This window comes from Pseudoliparis swirei, chromosome 15 (genome assembly GCF_029220125.1).
Source record: "Pseudoliparis swirei isolate HS2019 ecotype Mariana Trench chromosome 15, NWPU_hadal_v1, whole genome shotgun sequence".
NCBI classification, from domain to species: domain Eukaryota; kingdom Metazoa; phylum Chordata; class Actinopteri; order Perciformes; family Liparidae; genus Pseudoliparis; species Pseudoliparis swirei.
Window position 1 is genome coordinate 3,701,104 of NC_079402.1, and position 23,485 is coordinate 3,724,588.

General features: G+C 44.1%; 1 protein-coding gene across 2 annotated transcripts in view; it reads left to right on the forward strand.

The window, feature by feature from the left end:
• whrna (whirlin a) overlaps positions 1 to 23,485 on the forward strand; it is a 145,628-nt gene that overhangs the window by 98,768 nt on the left and 23,375 nt on the right. The window contains exons 5-6 of one of the 2 annotated variants that reach the window (XM_056433340.1): positions 14,451 to 14,725; positions 17,912 to 17,948. In XM_056433340.1, the coding sequence (XP_056289315.1) occupies positions 14,451 to 14,725; positions 17,912 to 17,948 (312 nt within the window). The remainder of the gene's footprint in view (positions 1 to 14,450; positions 14,726 to 17,911; positions 17,949 to 23,485) is intronic. The other variant, XM_056433342.1, reaches the window with a different exon arrangement.

Below are 23,485 nucleotides of genomic sequence, written 5' to 3' on the forward strand. Positions count from 1 at the left end.
CTACACCCTATGGAGGGAAATACTTCACAGGAGTAAATCGCTGCATATGACTCTTTGTCCTGCAAGTGCACATGGGACATCATCATTTCATATCTTAAGGAGCTTGTAGTACCATATTGCCCCACTAGAGAGCTTGTAGTACCGTATTGCCCCACTAGAGAGCTTGTAGCACCATATTGCCCCACTAGAGAGCTTGTAGTACCGTATTGCCCCACTAGAGAGCTTGTAGTACCATATTGCCCCATTAGAGAACTTGCAGTACCATATTGCCCCACTAGAGAGCTTGTAGTACCATATTGCCCCACTAGAGAGCGTGTAGTACCATATTGCCCCACTAGAGAGTGTGTAGTACCATATTGCCCCATTAGAGAACTTGCAGTACCATATTGCCCCACTAGAGAGCTTGTAGTACCATATTGCCCCACTAGAGAGCTTGTAGTACCATATTGCCCCACTAGAGAACTTGCAGTACCATATTGCCCCACGAGAGAGCTTGTAGTACCATATTGCCCCATTAGAGAACTTGCAGTACCATATTGCCCCACTCGAGAACTTGTAGTACCATACTGCCCCACTAGAGAGCTTGTAGTACCATATTGCCCCACTAGAGAGCTTGTAGTACCATATTACCCCACTAGAGAGCTTGTAGTACCATATTGCCCCACTAGAGAGCTTGTAGTACCATATTTCCCCACCAGAGAGCTTGTAGTACCATATTGCCCCACTAGAGAGCTTGTAGTACCATATTGCCCCACTACAGAGCTTGTAGTACCATATTGCCCCACTAGAGAGCTTGTAGTACCATATTGCCCCACTAGAGAGCTTGTAGTACCATCTTACCCCACTAGAGAGGGTGTAGTACCATATTGCCCCACTACAGAGCTTGTAGTACCATATTGCCCCACTAGAGAGCTTGTAGTACCATGTTGCCCCACTAGAGAGCTGTGCTCACTAACTGCGGGGCTACTTGTAGTTCCTCGAGTCTTAAAGTAGGATGGGAGCCAGAGCCTTCAGTTATCAAGCTCCTCCTCTTTTATGGAACCAGCTTCACCTTCATTCCTGGAGGCAGACACAGTCACCTCATGTAGACTGAAGACTTTCCTCTTGATAGTCTTACAGTGAGGGCTGAATCAGGTTCACCTGGTCCAGACCTAGAGATGCTGCTATAGGCTGATAGGCTGCTGGGGGACGTTTAGGATACACTGAGCACCTCTCTCCTCTTCTCTCTACTTATGGATGAATGTATTGCTAAAAAAAGTCGCTCAGACATCTTTGAGCAAATCCGTCCTAATCCGTGCAGCGATCTCTCGTTTGGCTGAATGATTACAGGCGGTGGTCGAGGTGTTCCCTCCCTGTTTGGAAGACTTTGCTGAACACCCCCCCGGATCAGTCGACTTCAGTCTGGGTTTCACTCGGCAAAGAATAGACACATGTCAGATGAGCTGACAAAGCTGTCTAATGTTTGTCTAGCTTTAGGGCTTCATTCAAGATGAATTAAACTCAAAACTTTGATTCCCAGCAGAATCATTTAAGAGTTTGAAGAATGATTTTCAAAGGAGCTGCATCTGTGAAAGATCGGCAGACTGTTACATCAGTACTTGCTGACTGTTCAACATTCATTAGAAACTACTTTAAGCTCGTAGAGATGTTTAATAATGCATTGCCATGATTTTTGATCTCCCCTTTTCTTTTAGGAAATAGGACTTCAAAGATAACATTTTAAAATATATAAAACAGAGACTACAACTGCCAATATGCTACAATTGAGAGACAAGTGAGGAATCAAAATCTGATGCATTCAGTTCTGCCTGCCTGTCACTCAAGATAAATCTGAAAGATATTCTGATTATGAACAGTTCATTTTAAACAGATCTGGAGAAGTAATAATAATTAAAACTTTACCTCTTTACGTGACAAGGAAGCAGTCAATGTCTGGTTGAGGTGTAGACCTTCAGCTTTAAATCAATGGATTAAAAAAAAGTATCACAATAACTGTTTAAGAATTTCGGCCATTTTTTGTCCCGGGAATTCATTTTTATATTTGGAGGACAATACTTTGCAGTCAATGATAGATAGTCTTCTATCCAGAGTCATCACCAGATGTTGAGTTCTCTCCCTTGAGACGCTTTGCCTTTACTGGCGCCTCCTTCAGGTGCTGCTCGTTTGTGGGAATTCCTGCCTTCACTTTTATCTGAAGTAAAAGGAAAAGCATGCTGACTTGAGTCGAGATCTGGTGACCAACTTGTCAATTGAAGAATATTCCATGTCCTTGCCCTGAGAAGCTCTTGGGTTGTTTCCACAGTAGTATTTTGAGTCATTATCCATCTGTACTGAGAAGCGCCATCCAATCGGTTTCTTTGCAGCATTTGGCTAAATGTGAGTAGACAGTAAAGCTCTGGAGACCTTGTAAGCGTATAGGATTCCCTTCAAACCGTTTAAGGGAGGCGTTGGGCGTCAGTCAGGAGATGAAGTGAATAGGGTGACCTTTAACCTGTCAATGTAAGTGGCTGCTACGGGAAAAGGTTGGAGGGTGAACCTGGCTCGCCTGCTAATCCCTCCGCTGCAAAAAAGGCACACATTTCATACAAATACACAAACTCCGGAACAGACTCCATACAGTCTTCAACCCACTGAACAAATAGAGAAACTCATAGAGAGTCCTGAGATGGCCTTAAATGTCCGTGATTAAGGTTACTAAATAAAATGGAGACTCCAGAGAACAACTAATTAAGTGTTCTCTTAACCCCTCATTGGCTCCACCCTCAAGCTTTTTCAAGTTTAATACAGCCTTGTTGGTACCTCTAGATATTATCAATGTGTCTTTACTTACATATACCACAGACCTTCATAGTATTACCTTTAGTTAGTGTCTCTACAAGATATTATCAATGAGTCTTTACCAGCATGTGCCACAGACCTTCATTGTAGTACCTTTAGTGAGTACTATATATTATCAATGGGTATTTACTAACATGTACAACAGACCTTGATAGTAGTACCTTTAGTTAGTACCTCTAGTAGATATTATCAATGTGTCTTTACTTACATGTACCACATTCCTTCATAGTAGTACCTTTAGTTAGTACTATATATTATCAATGGGTATTTACTAACATGTACCACAGACCTTCATAGTATTACCTTTAGTTAGTACTATATATTATCAATGGGTATTTACTAGCATGTACCACAGACCTTGATAGTAGTACCTTTAGTTAGTACCTCTAGTAGATATTATCAATGTGTCTTTACTGACATGTATAGATTCATGAAGTCTCTTCATTGTCGACTGTGATAACGTCTCACCTACCTCAGCAGTGTTCTTGTCTTCAGGAGATGTTATGTAAGGGTCTTTCTTTAGACGTATTTTACTTTTGGAGTTGGTGAGCTTGCCAGTACATTCCTTCTTTTTTAAGAATGTGTTGATTCAGCCAATCCTAATGTTTCTACTATCTGCCTGATAGGTTTGTTTAGTCAGCCTAATAATTGCCTCCTTCACTTGTAATTACCCCTCTTGGGTCCTGAGTAGGCTGCGTGTTCCAAGTACCGGCTCCCAAATGCTAATTACACATTTTGAACCGACTCCAGACCTTTTATCTGCTTAATTCGTCATGGAATAACGAGGGAAATGTCAGGGTCTGTCAGACAATCGTCCAATGACTTCTGAGCCTCTGAAAATGTGGGGAGCTGTGTAAAAATGGCTGTAACAGTTAATGCGGTATTTTTTATTATATCCAGTGGATCAAAGCTGAAAGTCTACACTTCAACCACAAACAATTATATTATATAACTATTCCCAATAGAACCAACACTCCATCCACTGATAAATATAGTTATGTCTTTATATATAAAAATGCAAGGACACAAATCGTGAACATTTTGTCTACGACTGCTTTTTTGGCCGCTTGTGTAAAGAGGCAACATTAGAAAAAATGCGTCACAGTCCATAAATGTATTCCCCGGACTGTATCTGGAAACGGCATGATAAGTCTGACCACACACACACACACACACACACACTGTTGTGCACCGACAGATATGCTAGAGAGGTTCAGGTCATTTATGTTCGCCTTCTCTCATTCCAGGCTTCCTGATTGTTTTCACCTGTCATCACACCTGTCTCCTATGCTCATCAGTGTCAGCCCCGCCCCTGATTGGTCCCACCTGTGTCTTGTTACCATGTGCTTAAATTCCCCTGTCTCCCAGTGTTCCTTGTCAGTTCGTCTGGTCTTTTGCCATGATCAGGTCGGGTTATGTTGGCATCTTGAAAAGTTTTTGATCCCTCACTACGTGGCGCTTTCATTTGTTCACTGCAGAACCGAAAAATAAAGTACTTACAAATACTTTATCTCTGTCTCCCGGTCGTGCAATTGGGTCCTACTTCCTAAGTGTCTGAGATTGTAACAGAACAGACTGACCACATTATGGACCCAGCCGACCCAAGAACGCTTCACGCCGCTCTGTCGGTACAGGGCGTGACGATTTTTCATCACGAGGAAAAACTGGACAAAGTCAGCCGGGAAATACAAGAGCTGAGAGGACGCCAGGCCGGGGTTCAGGAAGAATTATCTACACAGATGCAACAACTGGTTGCCCAAATGAATAATTTTTCACTCATCAACAGACTGCTCCTCCGGTGACGTCATCCACAGCTGAGAATTTGCCTGTCAATACTCCAGCTGACGACCCAGGTCAGGCTGTTTCCTCCCGTTACGGCTGGCTCTTCCGGAGAGATTTTCCGGAGACTCTTCGAATTGCAGAGCCTTTCTGGTACAGTGTGATCTGCATTTTCAACACAACCCAGCAGCGTTATTATCTGAGCATGGTAAAGTGGCGTTTATTGTGTCTCATTTAACGGGAAGAGCTGCAGCCTGGGCTACTGCAGAATGGTCTAGAGACACCGAACTATGTTACTCATTGGCCGATTTCATAGAGACTATGAGGCGCATTTTTGACCACTCATCGCCTGCTATGGAGGCCAGCAGAAGACTGTTTCAAATACGTCAGCTCAACCGTCAGGTGGTTGATTATGCCATCGAGTTTCGTACAGCAGCAGCGGACAGCGGATGGAATGTTCCGGCTCTTCGTGTCGGCTTCATGACAGGACTTTCGGAACCGATAAAGGACCAGCTGGCTCCACTGGAGACACCCGGGATCTGGAATCCCTCATCGCTGTGGCCATCCGGATCGATAACCGTCTTCGAAAGAGAGAGGGCGTCGACGCAACCGAGATGTTATTCCCAGCTTCCAGAATTCGCCTCGGAGGGTCGCGCCGCCAGCGGAGGATTTCCAGCTCATGTTACCGGACCATCAGAGGACTACACTTCCGAATGACTCCGGTGAACCCATGCAGCTTGGAAGAACCAGGCTTTCTCTGGAGGAGAGGCAGCGCCGTCACGGAGGGTTGCTGTTTCTACTGCGGCCAGCCGGGTCATCAACTCGCTTCATGCCGGGAAAAGATCGTGCTCACCAGTCAAAGGAGGCGCTGGTGAGCAAGTTTCCCGCAGACTTCCCTCCTCGACCTGTTACTCAGGTAGACATTTGTATTAACAATCAGACCATTGACCAGGGTGTGTTAATAGACTTAGGGGCTGACGAAAGCCTTATAGACTGGGGCCTAGTCAAACAGCTAAAAATAAAAACTGTCCCGCTATCTCATCCTGTTAGTGCCAGTGCCTTAGACGGCCGCTTGTTGTTCACAGTTACCCATTGCACTGAGCCCATACAGATTACTATAAATAAGGACCATACCGAGAGCATGCAATTTCATATTTTTGAGTCGACTCAGCACCCGATTATTTTGGGGTTTCCTTGGTTGAAGATCCACAATCCTCACATAGACTGGCCTTCACGGAAAGTTAAGGAATGGGGAGAGGATTGTAAGGGCAGGTGTAAACTTTCGCAACCTGTTAATGCACCAACAGACTCTAGTAGGATCATTATAGATCACCCTGACTATCCTGATCTACACAAGGTACCTTCCTGTTACCATGATTTAAAAGAAGCGTTTAACAAGTCTAAAGCCTTGTCGCTACCTCCTCACCGAGATTTTGACTGTCCCATTGATCTCTTACCGGAGCCCCCATTCCCAAGGGAGACTTTACTCGATTTCGAGACCTGAGAGAACAGCAATGGATGAATACATCTCCTCTTCACTCAAATCAGGGATTATCCGTCCTTCATCGTCTCCAGCCGGAGCGGATTCTTTGTGGGAAAGAAAGACGGGTCTCTGAGACCTTGCATAGACTACAGTCCACTAAATGACATTACGGTGAAGAACCGCTATCCTCTGCCACTCATGTCATCTGCTTTTGAACTGCTTCAACGGCCAAGATATTCACCAAGTTGGATTTAAGAAATGCATATCACTTGGTTAGAATAAAACAAGGGATGAGTGGAAGACTGGATTCAACACTCAGAATGGTCACTATGAGTACTTGGTAATGCCTTTTGGACTGTGCAATGCACCGCTGTTTTCAAGCTTTTGTGAATGAGGTTTTGCGGAATTCTTGAATATTTCAGTGTTTGTGTATCTGGATGACATACTGATTTTCTCCCCAGACGCTAAATCTCATGTTAACCATGTCCGCCAAGTTTTGCAGAAACTACTGGATAATCAGCTATATGTCAAGGCAGAGAAGTGCGAGTTCCACACAGAAGAGGTGTCTTTCTTAGGATACATAGTCTCACCTAATCATATCCAAATGGATCCTGCGAAAGTCAGTGCAGTATCCCAGTGGCCCACACCAGACTCCAGGAAAAAGGTTCAGCAGTTCCTAGGATTTGCTAACTTCTATAGGAAGTTTATTAGGAATTTCAGTTCTGTTGCTGCTCCTCTGCATGTTCTGACTTCTCCTAAGGTTCCTTCAAGTGGACCCCCAGGCGGATCTTGCTTTCAAACTTCTCAGAGATAGATTCACATCAGCTCCCATACTCACCATTCCAGATCCCCAGCGCCAGTTTATGGTCGAGGTGGATGCTTCCAATGAGGGAATTGGAGGAGTACTGTCTCAACGTTCTGCAGAAGACAACAAGATGCATCCATGTGCTTACCTGTCGCGGAAGTTGACAACGGCAGAGCGGAATTATGACGTGGGAAACAAGGAATTGTTAGCTGTAAAAGCTGCCCTCGAGGAATGGAGACACTGGCTGGAGGGTGCAGAGCAACCGTTTTAGTCTGGACAGATCACAAGAATCTAGAATATATAAGAAAGGCTAAGCGTCTCAACTCCCGTCAGGCCAGGTGGACACTTTTCTTTAGTAGATTCAACTTCACACTCTCTTTTCGTCCCGGGTCTCAGAATCAAAACCCGATGCTTTGTCTCGTCTTTACGATCCCGAACCACTTGCGGTAGAGCCCAAGACCATCCTTCCACTTAACCGGGTGATCGGAGCCTTTTCCTGGCAAGTGGAGTCAGGCGTTAAAGAGGCAAATGTCATGAATCCAGCGCCTAGCGAGTGTCCCAACAATCTGCTGTTTGTTCCTGAGGCTCTTCACTCCAAGGTCATCCACTGGGCTCACTCATCTGTGCTTTCGTGCCATCCGGGAGTAGCAAGAACAATGTTCAGGATTCAACAACGTTTCTGGTGGCCATCCATGAAGAAAAATGTGGCCGAGTATGTAGCGGCTTGTCCGGTGTGTGCGTGTAATAAGACCTCATCTCAAGTTAAGATGGGCTTGCTCCAGCCGCTGCCGATTCCCCATCGTCCTTGGTCACACATTTCGATGGATTTTGTGACAGGATTTCCCTCATCCAGAGGCAAGACTACGGTTCTAACAGTGGTTGATCGATTTTCAAATGGCTCACTTCATCCCATTGACCAAGCTTCCCTCTGCCAAAGTCACCGCAGAGGTCATGATGAATCACGTATTCAGGATCCATGGATTCCCTAATGACATTGTTTCCGACAGGGTCCACAATTCATTTCCGCCTTCTGGAAAGAGTTTTGTCGACTCATAGGTGCCACCGTCAGCCTGTCATCAGGATATCACCCTCAGTCAAATGGACAGTCGGAGCGTCTGAACCAAGAACTAGAGACTACGCTCGTTGTCTCGTCTCCCGAACCAGACCACCTGGAGTGACCACCTCACATGGGTCGAGGTTGCCCACAATACCCTTCCTACGGCGGCCACAGGTCTCTCTCCATTCCATTGTGTCAATGGTTTCCAGCCTCCACTTTTCCCTAACAACGAGGAAGAGGTGATGGTTCCATCGGCACATGCCATGATCAGACGTTGTCGCAGAGTTTGGGCTGGTGCTCGCCAGTCTCTTCTCCAGTTCAGCTCGGATGAAGGCTGTTGCGGACGTTCATCGCAGGGTCGCTCCCTCCTACAGTCCAGGCCAAAAGGTTTGGCTCTCTACCAAAGACTTACCACTCCATGTCACCTCAAAGAAACTGGCTCCGAGATTTGTGGGTCCGTTTCCAGTGTCCAGAGTCATCAACCCGGCGTCGATGCGCTTGCAACTCCCAGGACCTTGAGAGTGCACCCAACGTTTCACGTTAGTAGAATCAAGCCGGTGTGTGAGCACACTTGTTCCCGCCTCAAGCCCCTCCACCGCCCCAGTTCTTTGAAGGGGTGGCGTTTACAAGGTCCGTAAGCTACTGGAGGTCCGTAATAGGGAGGGCAAGCAATTCCTGGTAGACTGGAAGGGTTACGGTCCTGAGGCTAGAAGCTGGATAGCTGCTTCATTTATCGTAGACAAGACTCTTATCCACGACTTTTACAATCAGCCTGGGCCATCAGGAGTTGGCCCTAGAGGGGGGGGTACTGTTGTGCACCGACAGATATGCTAGAGAGGTTCAGGTCATTTATGTTCGCCTTCTCTCATTCCAGGCTTCCTGATTGTTTTCACCTGTCATCACACCTGTCTCCTATGCTCATCAGTGTCAGCCCCGCCCCTGATTGGTCCCACCTGTGTCTTGTTACCATGTGCTTAAATTCCCCTGTCTCCCAGTGTTCCTTGTCAGTTCGTCTGGTCTTTTGCCATGATCAGGTCGGGTTATGTTGGCATCTTGAAAAGTTTTTGATCCCTCACTACGTGAGCGCTTTCATTTTGTTCACTGCAGAACCGAAAAATAAAGTACTTACAAATACTTTATCTCTGTCTCCCGGGTCGTGCAATTGGGTCCTACTTCCTAAGTGTCTGAGATCGTAACACACAGACCTGATAGAGAGAGCTGGCTAGAGACTAGGAAGCATTTGAGTGAACGAGGTGCCAAAGGACGAGATTCACTCTTCCTAATGTAGTGTCCAGCTACTTCATCCCTTCATCTCCCTTCTGCGTGTCCACCACCGTTCATCCCTGAGCCGCCTAACACACAGTCAGATGAGTCTTTAACAATAGTCCTGATCGAACACTCGATTAGGGCGAGTCAAAGGGAAGGCAGTAATCTGTCCGTCCGTTATCGTCTCAAAAACGTATCGACGGAATTCTCCCATCAAAAGACAGACTGGGATTCATGCAATACTGAATCGATGATGAAATACATCAAGTGGGACTGTCTCTTATGTTTCAGTCGATATTATGAAACTTTAACGTATCTCACATCCATCTGAAGGATGGAGTTTGCCACAAAACAGAAATGTGCTCATTTACCAGCAGGAGATCACAAAGGCATCTCTTAATAGCGGGAAGTAAAAAGAGCTGAGTAAGGAACCAGAATATATATATATTTTATTTTTGGGGGGGAACAATTAGTGTGAGCAGAAGAGGACATGGGATATAATTCATTACTTACCACATGCCAAGTGATGCACTTTAATTTGCATTTAAATCTGTCTTCAAATGGAGAGAATCTCCGTCTGTTACGGGTAATTTGTAAGGCAGCACGGGGGGAGAGAGAGAGAGAGTGATTATAAGTGGTTGTGTTGTCTTTCGGTTCAATCTTTTCACTGCCAGTTTGTTGGTTTATTAGTGCTGTTATTGCAGATTACGTTGCAGAGGCCGTATACTTATCTGCCGTCTGATTAATGCCACGCTGCAGCGGCTTAAAGGAATCCCGGCTCTGCAGAGCAGATGGCTGATCCGATCTCGCTCGTTCTGATGAGTGAAAGTAGCCGTTGGCGAATGAGATGCGGATGCTACTCAGACATCTGTCTGAAATTAGTTCAGACTGTAGATTTGTCGTCGCTTTTGACGGACATTGTGAAAGGGCTCCGGAAAAGGAAACGTGCAACGTTAGCTTACGGCAAATTATTTTAAATCAAGGAACTTGCGATCCGTGATTTCTGAAGCTGCGTTTGCGAACATTCGCTTGACCGTTTGTGGCTTTTCGCGTCAATCGCGCGAGGGGCGGGGCTTATCTCCGTGGGGGGCGGGGCTTATCTCCGCGGCTTCACTTCTTATTAGCGGCCACCAGGGGGGCGTCTCTTCTGGATGCAAAAGTCACACCACCTAACTTTTACTATAATGAAGACACTCTTGGAAAGTCCATGGCAGTATATTAACTTTATTAATTCTCTAACTTAATTAAGTGTAGGTTTCAAATGAGCCTCGCAGGGCCATAAAACTTAAATCTGCATGTCAGAATCAAAGTTCCCATAATTTTGCCGAATACAGCAGGTGCAAATAATGGGACTTGATTCACATAATTATTATCCCCGTCTCCGGGCGGGTTACAGGTTTCGTTATTATGTTACCGTTACACTGGGTTTGAGAGGTGAGATGGATGTGTTGATTTACAGGAGGTGAGAAAATGAATGGATACCCAACCTAACGTGTCTTTATGCAATTTGGTTGGAGAGATTTACTGTGACTATTTCATGCCTAATAATGTTACCAAGATTGATGTCGCCTGCAACAGTCTTCTCATTTCCACCACAAGAGAATTGAGATGTGACTTGGACACAAGGAAAATGCCTCGTGAGCATCTCTCGTAAATGACGGTCCCATTTAGGGTCAAAACGAGCATAAAGCGAGGTGCGCTTTAGGGCGTGGCTACCTTGTGATTAACAGGTGGCTACCATGGCGTTGTCCGTGTTTTTGTCTTCAGACTTTAACCCTTTACACAGTGTGTTGTCAGTTCTTGACAGTTCATCAAAATTAACAATTGACATTTAGGTCCCCTAAAAAAAAGATAAAAAAGAATTCAAGATGGCGACGTCCGAAATGCCGAACTCAAGGCTTCAAAGCCGTATTCCAGAAGCCAGTGGCTGACATCCCATCGTGGTGAATAGGTCTACTTAATGTGTCCAGTCTATGCTGCACACGCAGCACTGACCAGACATTGACCTCTCGGATGTGACGGAGAGGTTAATCACACACAAATGAACTGCTTGTGACTCAGGGCAGGTGCCCATCTACCTTCAGATAGAGGCGTAATGAGGAAGATGAGAGGAAAAGATGTCTGTGATGTTTTTTTTAGAGGTTTGTGAGTGAAGGGGTTAATCATCCGAATCCTTGATCGATCCGTCCCGAAACCATGACAACAATAAAGACATTCCTCCGAACACCTTGGCAGTGCATCTCGTTGCTCTGTAATTAACAGTGTTGGTTTCCAATGAGTCGTAAAAGTTAATCGGCGTGTTATTGGAGTCAGAATCAGAGTTGCCATCGTTTGGCTCAACACCCCAGGTGCAACATCTGGGACTTGATGAACTGGAGCTTTAACAAACTGCAGGACCGATGCAGTCGTGTCCATATTGTTCACTCTTCTTGGCGACGGACATAATATGGATCATGATACGAATGAGTTTGCAAATATTTTTTTCTAACAGGCAGTTCAAATTGACATATCGATGGGGATGATTCCGTCTTTCCCAAATATTGGTCGGGACCAGCGTCGGAAACACACGAGAGCAAAGGGCCCTAAGAAATATAATTTTAAAGACAAAAATTGCCCCTATAATAATAAGATAATTTAATATCATTTTGTTTTTGTTCTTTATTTTGTGTGTCCTATCTGTATTGCCTTTATAGGTAGGTATACACAGACACAAAATATAGAGATATAATTTAGAATTATTTAAAAAACTAAGAAATAAGTTATAACTGTTAATAGTTTAAAAAAACAGAAGTAGAACATACTGTATATAGAAAATGAATGTAGTGTAATGTGTTCCCAGTGGAAGGCTAGAAAGGCTCCATATAAATATATATACACACATATATGCAGTTCTATTTCAAATGTATTATTATTTTTCATGAATAACAATTTGTTCCTCGATATAATGTGACACATTGCATTGTTCTATTTGATTACAAGATACATTGAATCAAGAACAGCTTAATACAATCAACAAAGGAAATCACACATGAGTCTATCGCTTTCTTTTTATACACTTCAACTTCCACTTCATATTATTAATACAACATATAACTCGTATTCAACAAGAAATAGCTCAAACATGATGATGTATTATTACAAGCTGGCAGTATTTAGAGTAGTCGCTCCGCCGTTGCCTGCTCCACCATGAGTGATGCTTACGTACTAATTCACCAATGGCTACAAAGCAATAATAAAACATGTTGTTATTCTTAAATGGTCCATTCTGCATAATAATTATTATATTAAATATATGTCAATGCCAATACTTTATGTACTTAATACATATGTTTTTAATTCAAACTCCTTTACTTGGGGCAGCATTCACACATTTTTATCGCCGCTTTTACTTTGTTACTTTTAATTAACAGTTAGATCTTATAGTGTCTTATCCTGTACTATGTATTGTTATGATTATTATGGTCTGTCAAGGGACTGCATATGCGAATGAGCTGAAGCTACAATCTGGTGCAGAGCATCACATGGTGACATTCATGTTGTAACTGTTCATGGTCCCTTTTTGAATAAAGATAATTATAATTAATAACAACACCTGTTCCTGCTGTGAAGTCAAAATGTGTGCGCTGAAAAAAATCAAAAATCATATTCTTTATAATATCTGCTGACATGCAAACGAGATGCAGCTGAGCTCAGTGTGGAGCAACACGCTGAGGATTCACTCACATTTTGTTTTATATAAAATCAGAATCAGAACTTTTTATTGCCTTTCATGTTTTCACATACTCGGAATGTGTCATGGCTGGCGGCGTGACAACCGACGACAACATGAACAACAATCAACACAGTGCGAGAGTTAAGAATATAAATATAAGCAAATAAAACAGAGTATGTTATGATGATATAATGATCATCCACAGAGAAGCGTCTGCTGCTTTGTGCCTCGTCTGGAGCCGGGTCCAATCCGAGGGAACCGGTTTCTTTGACTTTGCTGGAACAAACAGGTGGAACAAGCAGCTGGTCATCTGTCCTCCGTCCCTGAGGCCGTAGCGTAGATGTGACGTGGTCTCTGTGGCAACGGAGTGTGATTAAACGACTTTGGATTGATCACATCTGTAAATACGTGTTTTTTGCGCGTGCACTCAAACGGGGCCCGACGCGCGAGCGTAGATTGTGGCGTGGTGGCAGCTGATGATGAAGTACATAGCGCTTCATTTGAAGAACGAAGGAGGAGGAGGAGAAGGAGGAGGGGAAGGAGAAGGAGAAGGAGGAGGGGAAGGAGAAGGAGGAGGAGAAGAAGAAGAAGGAGGAGAAGGAGGAGGAGGACGAGGAAGAGATGGAAGAAGAAGACGAAGAAGGAGGAGGAAGAAGAGAAGGAGGAGGAGGAGAAGGAGGAAGAGATGGAAGAAGAGGAAGAAGAAGGAGGAGGAAGAGGATAAGAAGAAGACGGAGGAGGAGGAGAAGATAAAGAAGAAGGAGGAGGAGGAGGAGAAGAAGAAGAAGGAGGAGGAGAAGATAAAGAAGAAGAAGGAGGAGGAGAAGATAAAGAAGAAGGAGGAGGAGGAGGAAGTGATGGAAGAAGAAGACAAAGAAGGAGGAAGAAGAAGAAAGAAGGAGGAGGAGATGGAAGAAGAAGACGAAGAAGAAGAAGGAGGAGGACGAGGAAGAGATGGAAGAAGAAGAAGACGAAGAAGGAGGAAGAAGAAAGAAGGAGGAGATGGAAGAAGAAGACGAAGAAGAAGAAGAAGAAGGAGGAGGAAGAAGAAGAAGAAGAAGACGGAGAAGAAGAAGAAGAAGAAGAAGAAGAAGACTAAAGCTAAACACTACATCGTATAAGACCTTCCTGGAGGGAGAGTGATGAGTTCGTCGTCTGTGAATCGTTTATTAAATGTTCCGTACTTGGTAACAAATAAAAATGACTTCATATCAAAGCAGGTCCAGACACACCTCCACCCAGAGGATGTGAGACACGCGATGGAGGGAGAAACAGTTTGAAGGTCGAGACACCGGCTCATTATCGGAGGCGGGGGCGTCTGTAGCCCCTCCCACCCTGAAAGCCTCCTCCATTACGTAACACGCAGAGAATACGTTATCCCTCGCGTGGCCTCATTGTTTCGGTTGTTTCTGTAACTTTTGACCAGAAACCCGCTCATCTCTCTCTCTGTCTCTGACCCCCCCTGTTTGACCTCTTGACCTCTACGTGTCCCCCCCGTGCATGCGTCCAGCGTCCGCCCTTACCGCCGTGCTCAGCCCCCGCCGCCCTGCCTCTGTGTTTCCTCGCCGCCCCGCAGGTGGGGGACCAGATCCTGGAGGTGAACGGCTGCAGCTTCGCGAGCGTCCCGCACGACGAGGCCGTCGGGGTCCTGAAGTCGTCGCAGCACCTGATGATGACGGTGAAGGACGTGGGCCGCCTGCCGCACGCCCGGACGGTGGTGGGCGAGACCAAGTGGATCGCCAGCTCGCAGATCGGGGGCGGCTCCGCCGACAGCAGCGTGGCGAGGTGAGTTCCGATCGGAAGAAAACATCCCATAATGTATATTTATTATTTACATGTCACCGGTTACAGAAACCTGATTATTATCAACAAGCGACCCGGCCTTCTGAAATCTGATATCCACGGACTAAAACATGACGGCACATGAAACTAAATGAGTACAAAGTCAATAACAGAAACACCAACAATTGGCAATTGGTGGCGATTATTAATATTATTATTAATTATTCATTGTTATTCATTCTTAAGTGGCGATTATAATTAAAATCCTAATTAATTGATCATAGTTTATCTCTTTTTTTAATGTTCTTTAATGTAGGTGATTTCAAGAAAACAATTTAAAATCTATTGAAAAACTAATTAAAGATAATATTTAAGAAATAGTTTGACTTCTCTGGAAAGAATGCATATTTAATCCTCTAAATATGAAAATGCAACCAGGCGGTGGTTACCTTAGTTTAGCATAAATGCTAAAAGCAATAATGTAATCTGCCTGCTTTTCTTTCTTTAAAAAATATATATATATATAATAAATGTCTTTCTGCACATTAGCCTCCTGAATTTTATAGCTTCTATTGCCCAATTTATAATAATAACAATAATATAATTTATAATAATATTAATAACAATAATAAAAATATAATTTATAATAATAATGGGTAGTTTGATTAAAAATTCCAAGTAATCAGAAGGAGGACACAAAGTCATATATATGTCATATATATCATCATATGAGTGAGTATGACATCTACAAGACCCGCCTTTTTGCAATAAACACAAGAGACGTTCAAATGCTGTGGGATTTACCGACGAGTGAAGAAGTAAGAACCGTACGAACCCAACGTGCTTGACGTCGTCTGTGGGTTCAACACAGACGACGTCAAACACATTGGGTTAGTAAGGGAGGAATGAAAGGTAGGAAGGAAGCTCAGCAAGGAAGGAAAGAAGCTCGGCAGTTGCAGCAGTAAAAAAAAAAAAGCACACAAAAAAAACACTTAAGCGAGATAATGAAGGTGACGCCAAGAAAAGAGCAAGTCCTCCGCAGCTCGTGACCCCCCTCCAACGACCAACTCATCGTCTGGCGTAAATGCCAGACTCGTTTTCTCCATCAACTCAATAAACAGAGCGAAGTTCGACAACGGGGGGGGGGGGGGTATTTAACCTTCACACAGAGAGACGGGTGGTTGTTCATCCGTGTGTTCGATCATTTGTTTTACCCCCGGCGTTCACCCCAACATGAGTTCACTCGCTTCACTATCTGTGGTTTATTCACTTCATTCGCACCTGAGAGGGGGCGAGGCTTATCTCCATGGAAACAGTTATCATCTCCTTCATCCACCATGAAGAACTCATCACTAGTCCTGCTTCATACTCGTTGAGGACGTCCCACAAACGTCTGAACATCTAACGCCCTCATGTTTGGGTTCATAACATTAATATATATATATATATATATACATATACATGACATCACCCGTAGGCTCACTCAGCTCGGTGACTGTCACCTCTAGTCTGAATGTCTCTTCCAGCTCCACTAGAGCATCTCCACGCTGATTGGCTTTTGCATCTCGACGTCGAGCAACACTTTTCATTTTTCTCCAAAGTTAAAATATTTCAACTTGAGGCGAATCTTTCTTTTCGCTCTATTCGCGTCATTCCCGCCGAAAATTCGCGGCAATCGCAACCATTCACGTTCTACATTGACTTTGCTCACGGGATCCGCTCACGTGAAAAATCGGCAGCGCTTTTTGGCGTGAACGCATAACACAGGTTTTCTTATTTCTTATTTTAATTTCACACGGAGCGGCGACCTCGCCCGCGAACCCTAAAAAAGGAGAAGCAGTTTGGATAATGCGAAGCTTAATGGCCTAAAAGGGAACCGATTGGAATTTGCTCCACGAGGCAATTACTGAAGTTGAAACTCTGGGTACTGTGTGTGTGTGTGTGTGTGTGTGTTGCCCTAAATGAATGTGTTAAGAGCTAATGAGTGTCTTTAATACGCTGCAAACATAAACTTACATGAAAAACAACTATTACATGCATTTTGGAGAGGACTTTTAGTGCTGCACACAGTTTTTCATTTAGTATCAGTTCCTTAAAGACGACCAATTATCTGACGATACAAGCGGAGCAGGGAGGAGACGATGGAAGCCTCAGTGGGAGAGATCGGCCTCAAAAGTTACGCGGGATAATTTAATTTTAATACAACAACCTCTCTCCACGCTGAGTTAACATTGCGGGTGGCACTGCAGTACTTATATATATTTTTTTTTTACTCTGTTTTAATTATAATTTAATTCTGTCCCTGAAGGCAGCGCTCTGACACGCCGCGTTTCCTCGTGGATTTAAAGCCTTTTACTTCGTGGACTCGAGGAAGAAGAAGAAGAAGAAGCTTCTGCAACATCTCTTGACAGCCATGACAAAGATTTAAAAAAACATGTAGATTAAGATTTTGAAAAGAGAAATGTTTCAAAAAGATGAAACGCTGTCAGTCAAGATGTCTGAAATCCTCTTTACCGGAGCTCCACTGTGTGTGTGTGTGTGTGTGTGTGTTGGAGAGAGAGGGAGGGAGAAAGAGGAGAGAGAGAGGGAGAGAGAGGGGAGAGGGAGGGGGAGTGAAGGAGAGAGAGGGGGAAAGAGGGAGGGAGAGAGGGAAAGAGAGCGAGGGAGAGAGGGAGAGAGGTAGGGAAAGAGAGGGACAGAGAAGGAGAGAGAGGGAGAGAGGGGGAAAGAGGGAGGGAGAGAGGGGGAGAGAGGGAGAGGGATAAAGAGAGGGAAAGAGAGAGGGGAGAGACATAGGGAGAGAAAGAGAGAGGGAGGGAAAGAGAGCGAGGGAGAGAGAGCGTTGGTGAAATACATTACGATGCTCTATGGTGTGTGTACTCTACTTTATATTTCTATCTTTTCTCTATTTCTATCAGTTCTTCTTCTGCACACAAAACAGGAAGCGTGGCAGTTCAGCTGGAGTTCACGAAATAGAAGAAGAAAAAGAAAAACCGCCCATGTACTGTAAATGTTCCACGAGGTCGCTGCTGCACTTTATATATATATGGTATATATACGGGACCCAATCAGAGTGATGTAGAGGGGCAGGAGTGCTAAGTGTGTGTGTGTGTGTGTGTGTGTGTGTGTGTGTGTGTGTGTCCCTCCTGTGATTAATGTGTCCTCCTCTTTTGCTTTTTTCCCCTGCAGCTTCTCGATGGACAGAGGAGCCTCCGCAGCAGGAAAGGTGAGACGCCCACAAACTCCGCCCACAAACTCCGCCCACAAACTTCGCCTCTCATTCCCACTCGGAGTTGAAGACGTGACGACCGGTCCTCCTGACCAGGTCATCTGCGCTGCAGCGCCATGAGTCGTCTTTCTGGACTCACGTCTGGGTTCTACACACAGATGGCATTCATCATATGTTTATGGATCCACGCTCAAGCATTAAAATCCATAACAGGCTCATCAAATATAAATATTATTACATCTCAAGCTATCAAAAGCACCGCATGGGAAAACATGTTGTACCATGAGTCTTCTAGAATCCTTTCCTCGCTGTCAGACTGCCTTTGAGACTTATAACACTGACAAAAAAACTGAGATTTCACCTCGCAGAACAGACCAGTGGCAGCCCGGGCACAAGCATACGAGAAATAATAATAATATACGTTAAAAATTACATTTCATCATCTTTTAAAAAGGTTAACATCTACATAACTCTCTGTGAAGAGCGTTGAATATGAGCAGTATTGCGAAATAGACGCCACCCGCCCACGTTTACGCTGGTTTTCGGCTGAAAACGAGCGCCCCATATCTTTCTATTCATGCTTTTTTTTAACTGTGTTCATCAGTGACCTTTGACCTTGTCAAAAAGTGAGTTTATGCTCTCAGGAGCTACTCTTCTGAAAAATAATAATATATATGTATGTATATGTATATGTATATGTATATATGTGTATATATGTACATATATATATATATATGTATATGTACATATATATATATATGTATATATATATGTGTATATATGTACATGTATATATATATATGTGTATATATATATGTATATATATGTACATATATATATATGTATATAGATGTATATATGTACATATACACATATATATGTGTATATATGTACATATATACACATATATATATATATATATGTACATATATATATGTATGTATATATGTATATATATATATGTATATATATGTATATATATGTAGATGTATATATATATATACATATATATATGTATATATATACATATACAGGACTGTCTCAGAAAATTAGAATATTGTGATAAAGTTCTTTATTTTCTGTAATGCAATTAAAAAAACAAAAATGTCATGCATTCTGGATTCATTACAAATCAACTGAAATATTGCAAGCCTTTTATTCTTTTAATATTGCTGATTATGGCTTACAGCTTAAGAAAACTCAAATATCCTATCTCTAAATATTTAATATTTCCTCAGACCAAGTTAAAAAAGATTTATAACAGCTGAGTGTTTGTCAAGGCTCAGAAACACCTGCAAGGTTTTGAGTTAATTAGACAATTCAAGTGCTGTTATAAATCTTTTTTACTTTTCATGATATTCTAATATTTAGAGATAGGATATTTGAGTTTTCTTAAGCTGTAAGCCATAATCAGCAATATTAAAAGAATAAAAGGCTTGCAATATTTCAGTTGATTTGTAATGAATCCAGAATGCATGACATTTTTGTTTTTTGAATTGCATTACAGAAAATAAAGAACTTTATCACAATATTCTAATTTTCTGAGACAGTCCTGTATATATACATATATATGTATATATGTACATATATATATGTACATATATATATGTATGTATGTATTTGTGTGCATATATATAAATAATATATTGTTTTATTTATTTATATTTATTTATTTGTTTAATATTAATTTTCTGATTCATTTGATTTTAATTTAGGATAGGAATTTATAATCATTTTTTGCTTCTACCTATACCTTTTCAGTCTTTCTCTTTTGTATATTATATAGAATAATATTGTATTGAATTTGATCTGATATACTGAATAAAATAAAATACACAAAAATACACGTAAACTGAAAACCGGATCGTGGCATCGGTGGAGCAGCATCTCCCGGGAGAATCGATGTATTTGGTCCGAGGCGTGCGGTGGCTTTGAAGAGAGCTCAGAGAATGGAAAGTGCTGCCATGAAGCAGTGAAAATATTCTAAATGTAGTCTTCACTTAAACCCGTACGGATTGTGTCGGTGTCTTTAAAATACGTCGCCGCTCCCCCTCAGTCCAAAGGGGGCGTGGCCAGCACCATCTATCGGCCGTAACGAAACCAGAAGTCCAAACTATCCCTTTATCTCTGCCGCCACACCGTTTACTTCCACTGTCGACTTTAACCGCGGGTGTGTAGGAAAGGAGAAATAACACGAGAAGGTCGGAGGAGACGGCAGCTGGCGACTGAGAAGGAAAGGAGGCGAGGGAGGTGAATGGGAGAGCTCACTTTTCATTCTGGATGCTCTGATGGACGGGGAGGCAATGTACCCTAGCAACACGGGGAGAGAGGGCGAGAGAGGGAGGGAGAGAGAGGGACGCGCTGGATGTGGGAGGTATTTTTGGACATAAAAGGATTTGAGTGCAGGGAGGTATTAAAAGCAATTCATGTGCGGCACACACAGCTGGGGTGGCTCACTGCCCTTCTTTCAGAGGAATATCTGGGATGGATCGCGTATGGGCGGCGACGGCGGCGCTGACTCAGCAGCTCGGAGACAAGAGGGTCAACACAGGCCGCACGCCGTTCAGTACATGTTCACCGTGCCCTCTGACTGGTTCTGAGAACAGTGGTGAGAAGAATCAAGACACAAACTGGGTAGGAAAGGAATGAAGGAAAGTGGAGGCAAGGAAGGAAGGAAAGGAGAAAAGGACGGTAGGAAAGGATGGAAGAAAGGAGGCAAGGGAGGAAATGAAAGGTAGGACGGAAGCTAGGCAAGAAGGGAAGGAAGAAAGGAAAGAAGCAAGGAAAGAAGGAAAGGAAGCCAGGAAAGGAAGGAAGGAAAGGGTGGTAGGAAAGGAGGAAAGGAAGGAAGGGAGGAAGGAAGCTAGGCAAGAAGGGAAGGAAGAAAGGAAAGAAGCAAGGAAAGAAGGAAGGGAAGCCAGGCAAGGAAGGAAGGAAAGGGTGGTAGGAAAGGAGGAAAGGGAAGGAGGAAAGGAAGGGAGGAAGGAAAGATAGGAAGGAAGCTAGGCAAGGAGGGAAGAAAGTAAGAAAAGGAAACAAGTAATGAAGGTAAGGAAGCCAGGCAAGGAACGAAGGAAAGGAAGCTAGAAAGGAAGGAAGGACCCCCCAGTGCTCTCTCTATGTCTCTCCACCCCGCTCTCTCTCTCTGTCTCTCCACCCCGCTCTCTCTCTGTCTCTCCACCCCGCTCTCTCTCTCTGTCTCTCCACCCCGCTCTCTCTCTCTGTCTCTCCATCCCGCTCTCTCTCTCTGTCTCTCCACCCCGCTCTCTCTCTCTGTCTCTCCACCCCGCTCTCTCTCTATGTCTCTCCACCCCGCTCTCTCTCTGTCTCTCCACCCCGCTCTCTCTCTATGTCTCTCCACCCCGCTCTCTCTATGTCTCTCCACCCCGCTCTCTCTCTCTGTCTCTCCATCCCGCTCTCTCTCTCTGTCTCTCCATCCCACTCTCTCTCTATGTCTCTCCACCCCGCTCTCTCTCTGTCTCTCCACCCCGCTCTCTCTCTCTGTCTCTCCATCCCGCTCTCTCTCTCTGTCTCTCCACCCCGCTCTCTCTCTATGTCTCTCCACCCCGCTCTCTCTCTCTGTCTCTCCACCCCGCTCTCTTTCTCTGTCTCTCCACCCCGCTCTCTCTCTCTGTCTCTCCACCCCGCTCTCTCTCTCTCCACCCCGCTCTCTCTCTCTATGTCTCTCCACCCCGCGCTCTCTCTCTGTCTCTCCACCCCCGCGCTCTCTCTCTGTCTCTCCACCCCCGCTCTCTCTATGTCTCTCCACCCCGCGCTCTCTCTCTGTCTCTCCACCCCCGCTCTCTCTCTCTATGTCTCTCCCCCCCTCTCTCTATTTCCCCCCCACCTTCAAAACTCGCCCCAGGACAAGTCCTTTCCAGTATTTTTGTTTCGTGGATCACGACGTCACGCTTTGTCCGTCTGAATGAGCGAGGGACGTCATGATTGAAGCACAGGTCGAGGCGTGTGAATAACACCAGCTGCTTCACAGGATGTGAGGTGGCTGCGTATGAAAATCAAGGATGAATTTATGGCTTCTTGGTTCCTTTCATCCTCTCCAAGGATTTAGAGGAAGCTTACCTTCTCATCCAGTCTTTTTGATTTGTCCTGATGAAAAACTGCCAGAACTGCGAGGCGGGACTGTGTGGACCCGACGCTGTAGAAAATACATAATAGACACGAGGGGTCAGAAATACAGGTTCTCCTTGACCTTTTTAAAAAAAACAGCCGTTCGGACAGCGTCCTTCGGGGGGTCTGTCCCGAAGTTGTCGAAGTTCTTTTTTAGATTGCTCAGCGTTTCCTGTTTAAGTCCACAGCGGACTGTGTAACCACGGCGATAAAGGTCTACTAATCTACTGCGAGTGTGCAGCCGGGCGCTTTGCGATGGAGCCCTGACATGAAGACGTCTTTGTGAGTGAGACATTACACTGACAGTTCATTTAGAAACCCCTCAATGGGGGGGGGGGGGGGGGCAGAGAGCTAATTCAAAAGAAATCGTTATCTTCAGCTTCAAAGCCCATATTTGTTACATCTGCACCTCTCGTTTCCTTTTGTGGCGTCTGAAGCGTCATGTCAGAGGCTCATGGTTCCCTCGCTCCACCACCCTTATACAGCTCTTATATATTTACAGCAGCGCAGCAGCGCTACACTTCACGCCACAGACCGGGGATCGGAGGACTTCACAAATTGCAGCAATTTCATCTGTTTTTCCCCTTTTTTAAAGAGATATTTATCCTGGAGCCAGGAGGGTGGCAACGCCTCGATGACAGGTCTTTGAAAAATATCTGAGGAGACATTTTGTCTGCCATTCGTGAAAAGCACCAATATTTAATACGGCGTAGTTTTGAGAGGAATAAACCCCGCCTCCATGCCTGTTATTGAAATAATGACGTATTCCGTCTCATTCTTGAGGGAATTTCTTGAAATTTTTGAGGATATAGAATATTTGGCGATATGAACTGATATGCTAATTATGCCGATTTGACACAAAGCATTTTTTTTTGCATCTTTTTTTTTTCTTTTTTGAGGATTTGAAAACGTTCTGAGACGGTTATTCGTTGAAGATTTATCATTTTGAGGGAGACAAGACTTCAAATGGTGTCGTTGTTTGTTTTCAGCTCAGTGGCTCTGAGCGCTTATGATTAAATATTGAACATGTCAACAGTGTGCGAAGCCAAACATTTGTTTAGATGAAAATACCTGAAGCCTTCAAACATCCTGGACTTTTAAGTGGGAGCGTCAGAAAACACGCAATCTAATTTATTGAGTTACTGTTTGCAAAGTTTAATAAAACAATAAAACGTGAATAAAAAAACCAACAAAAAGTGAAAACATCGTCCGCACACTGAAGCTTCAAAATTCAATCCAGTTTATTTTATACAGCCCAAGAACACAAATTACAAACTCCCCTCAGAGAGCTTTACAATCTGTGCACATACGACATCGCTGACCTTTGACCTCACATCGGATCAGGAACAACTCAGATCCAGACCTCCACAATCCGTGAGACAAAGGGGCGAACGAGGGGGGGGGGG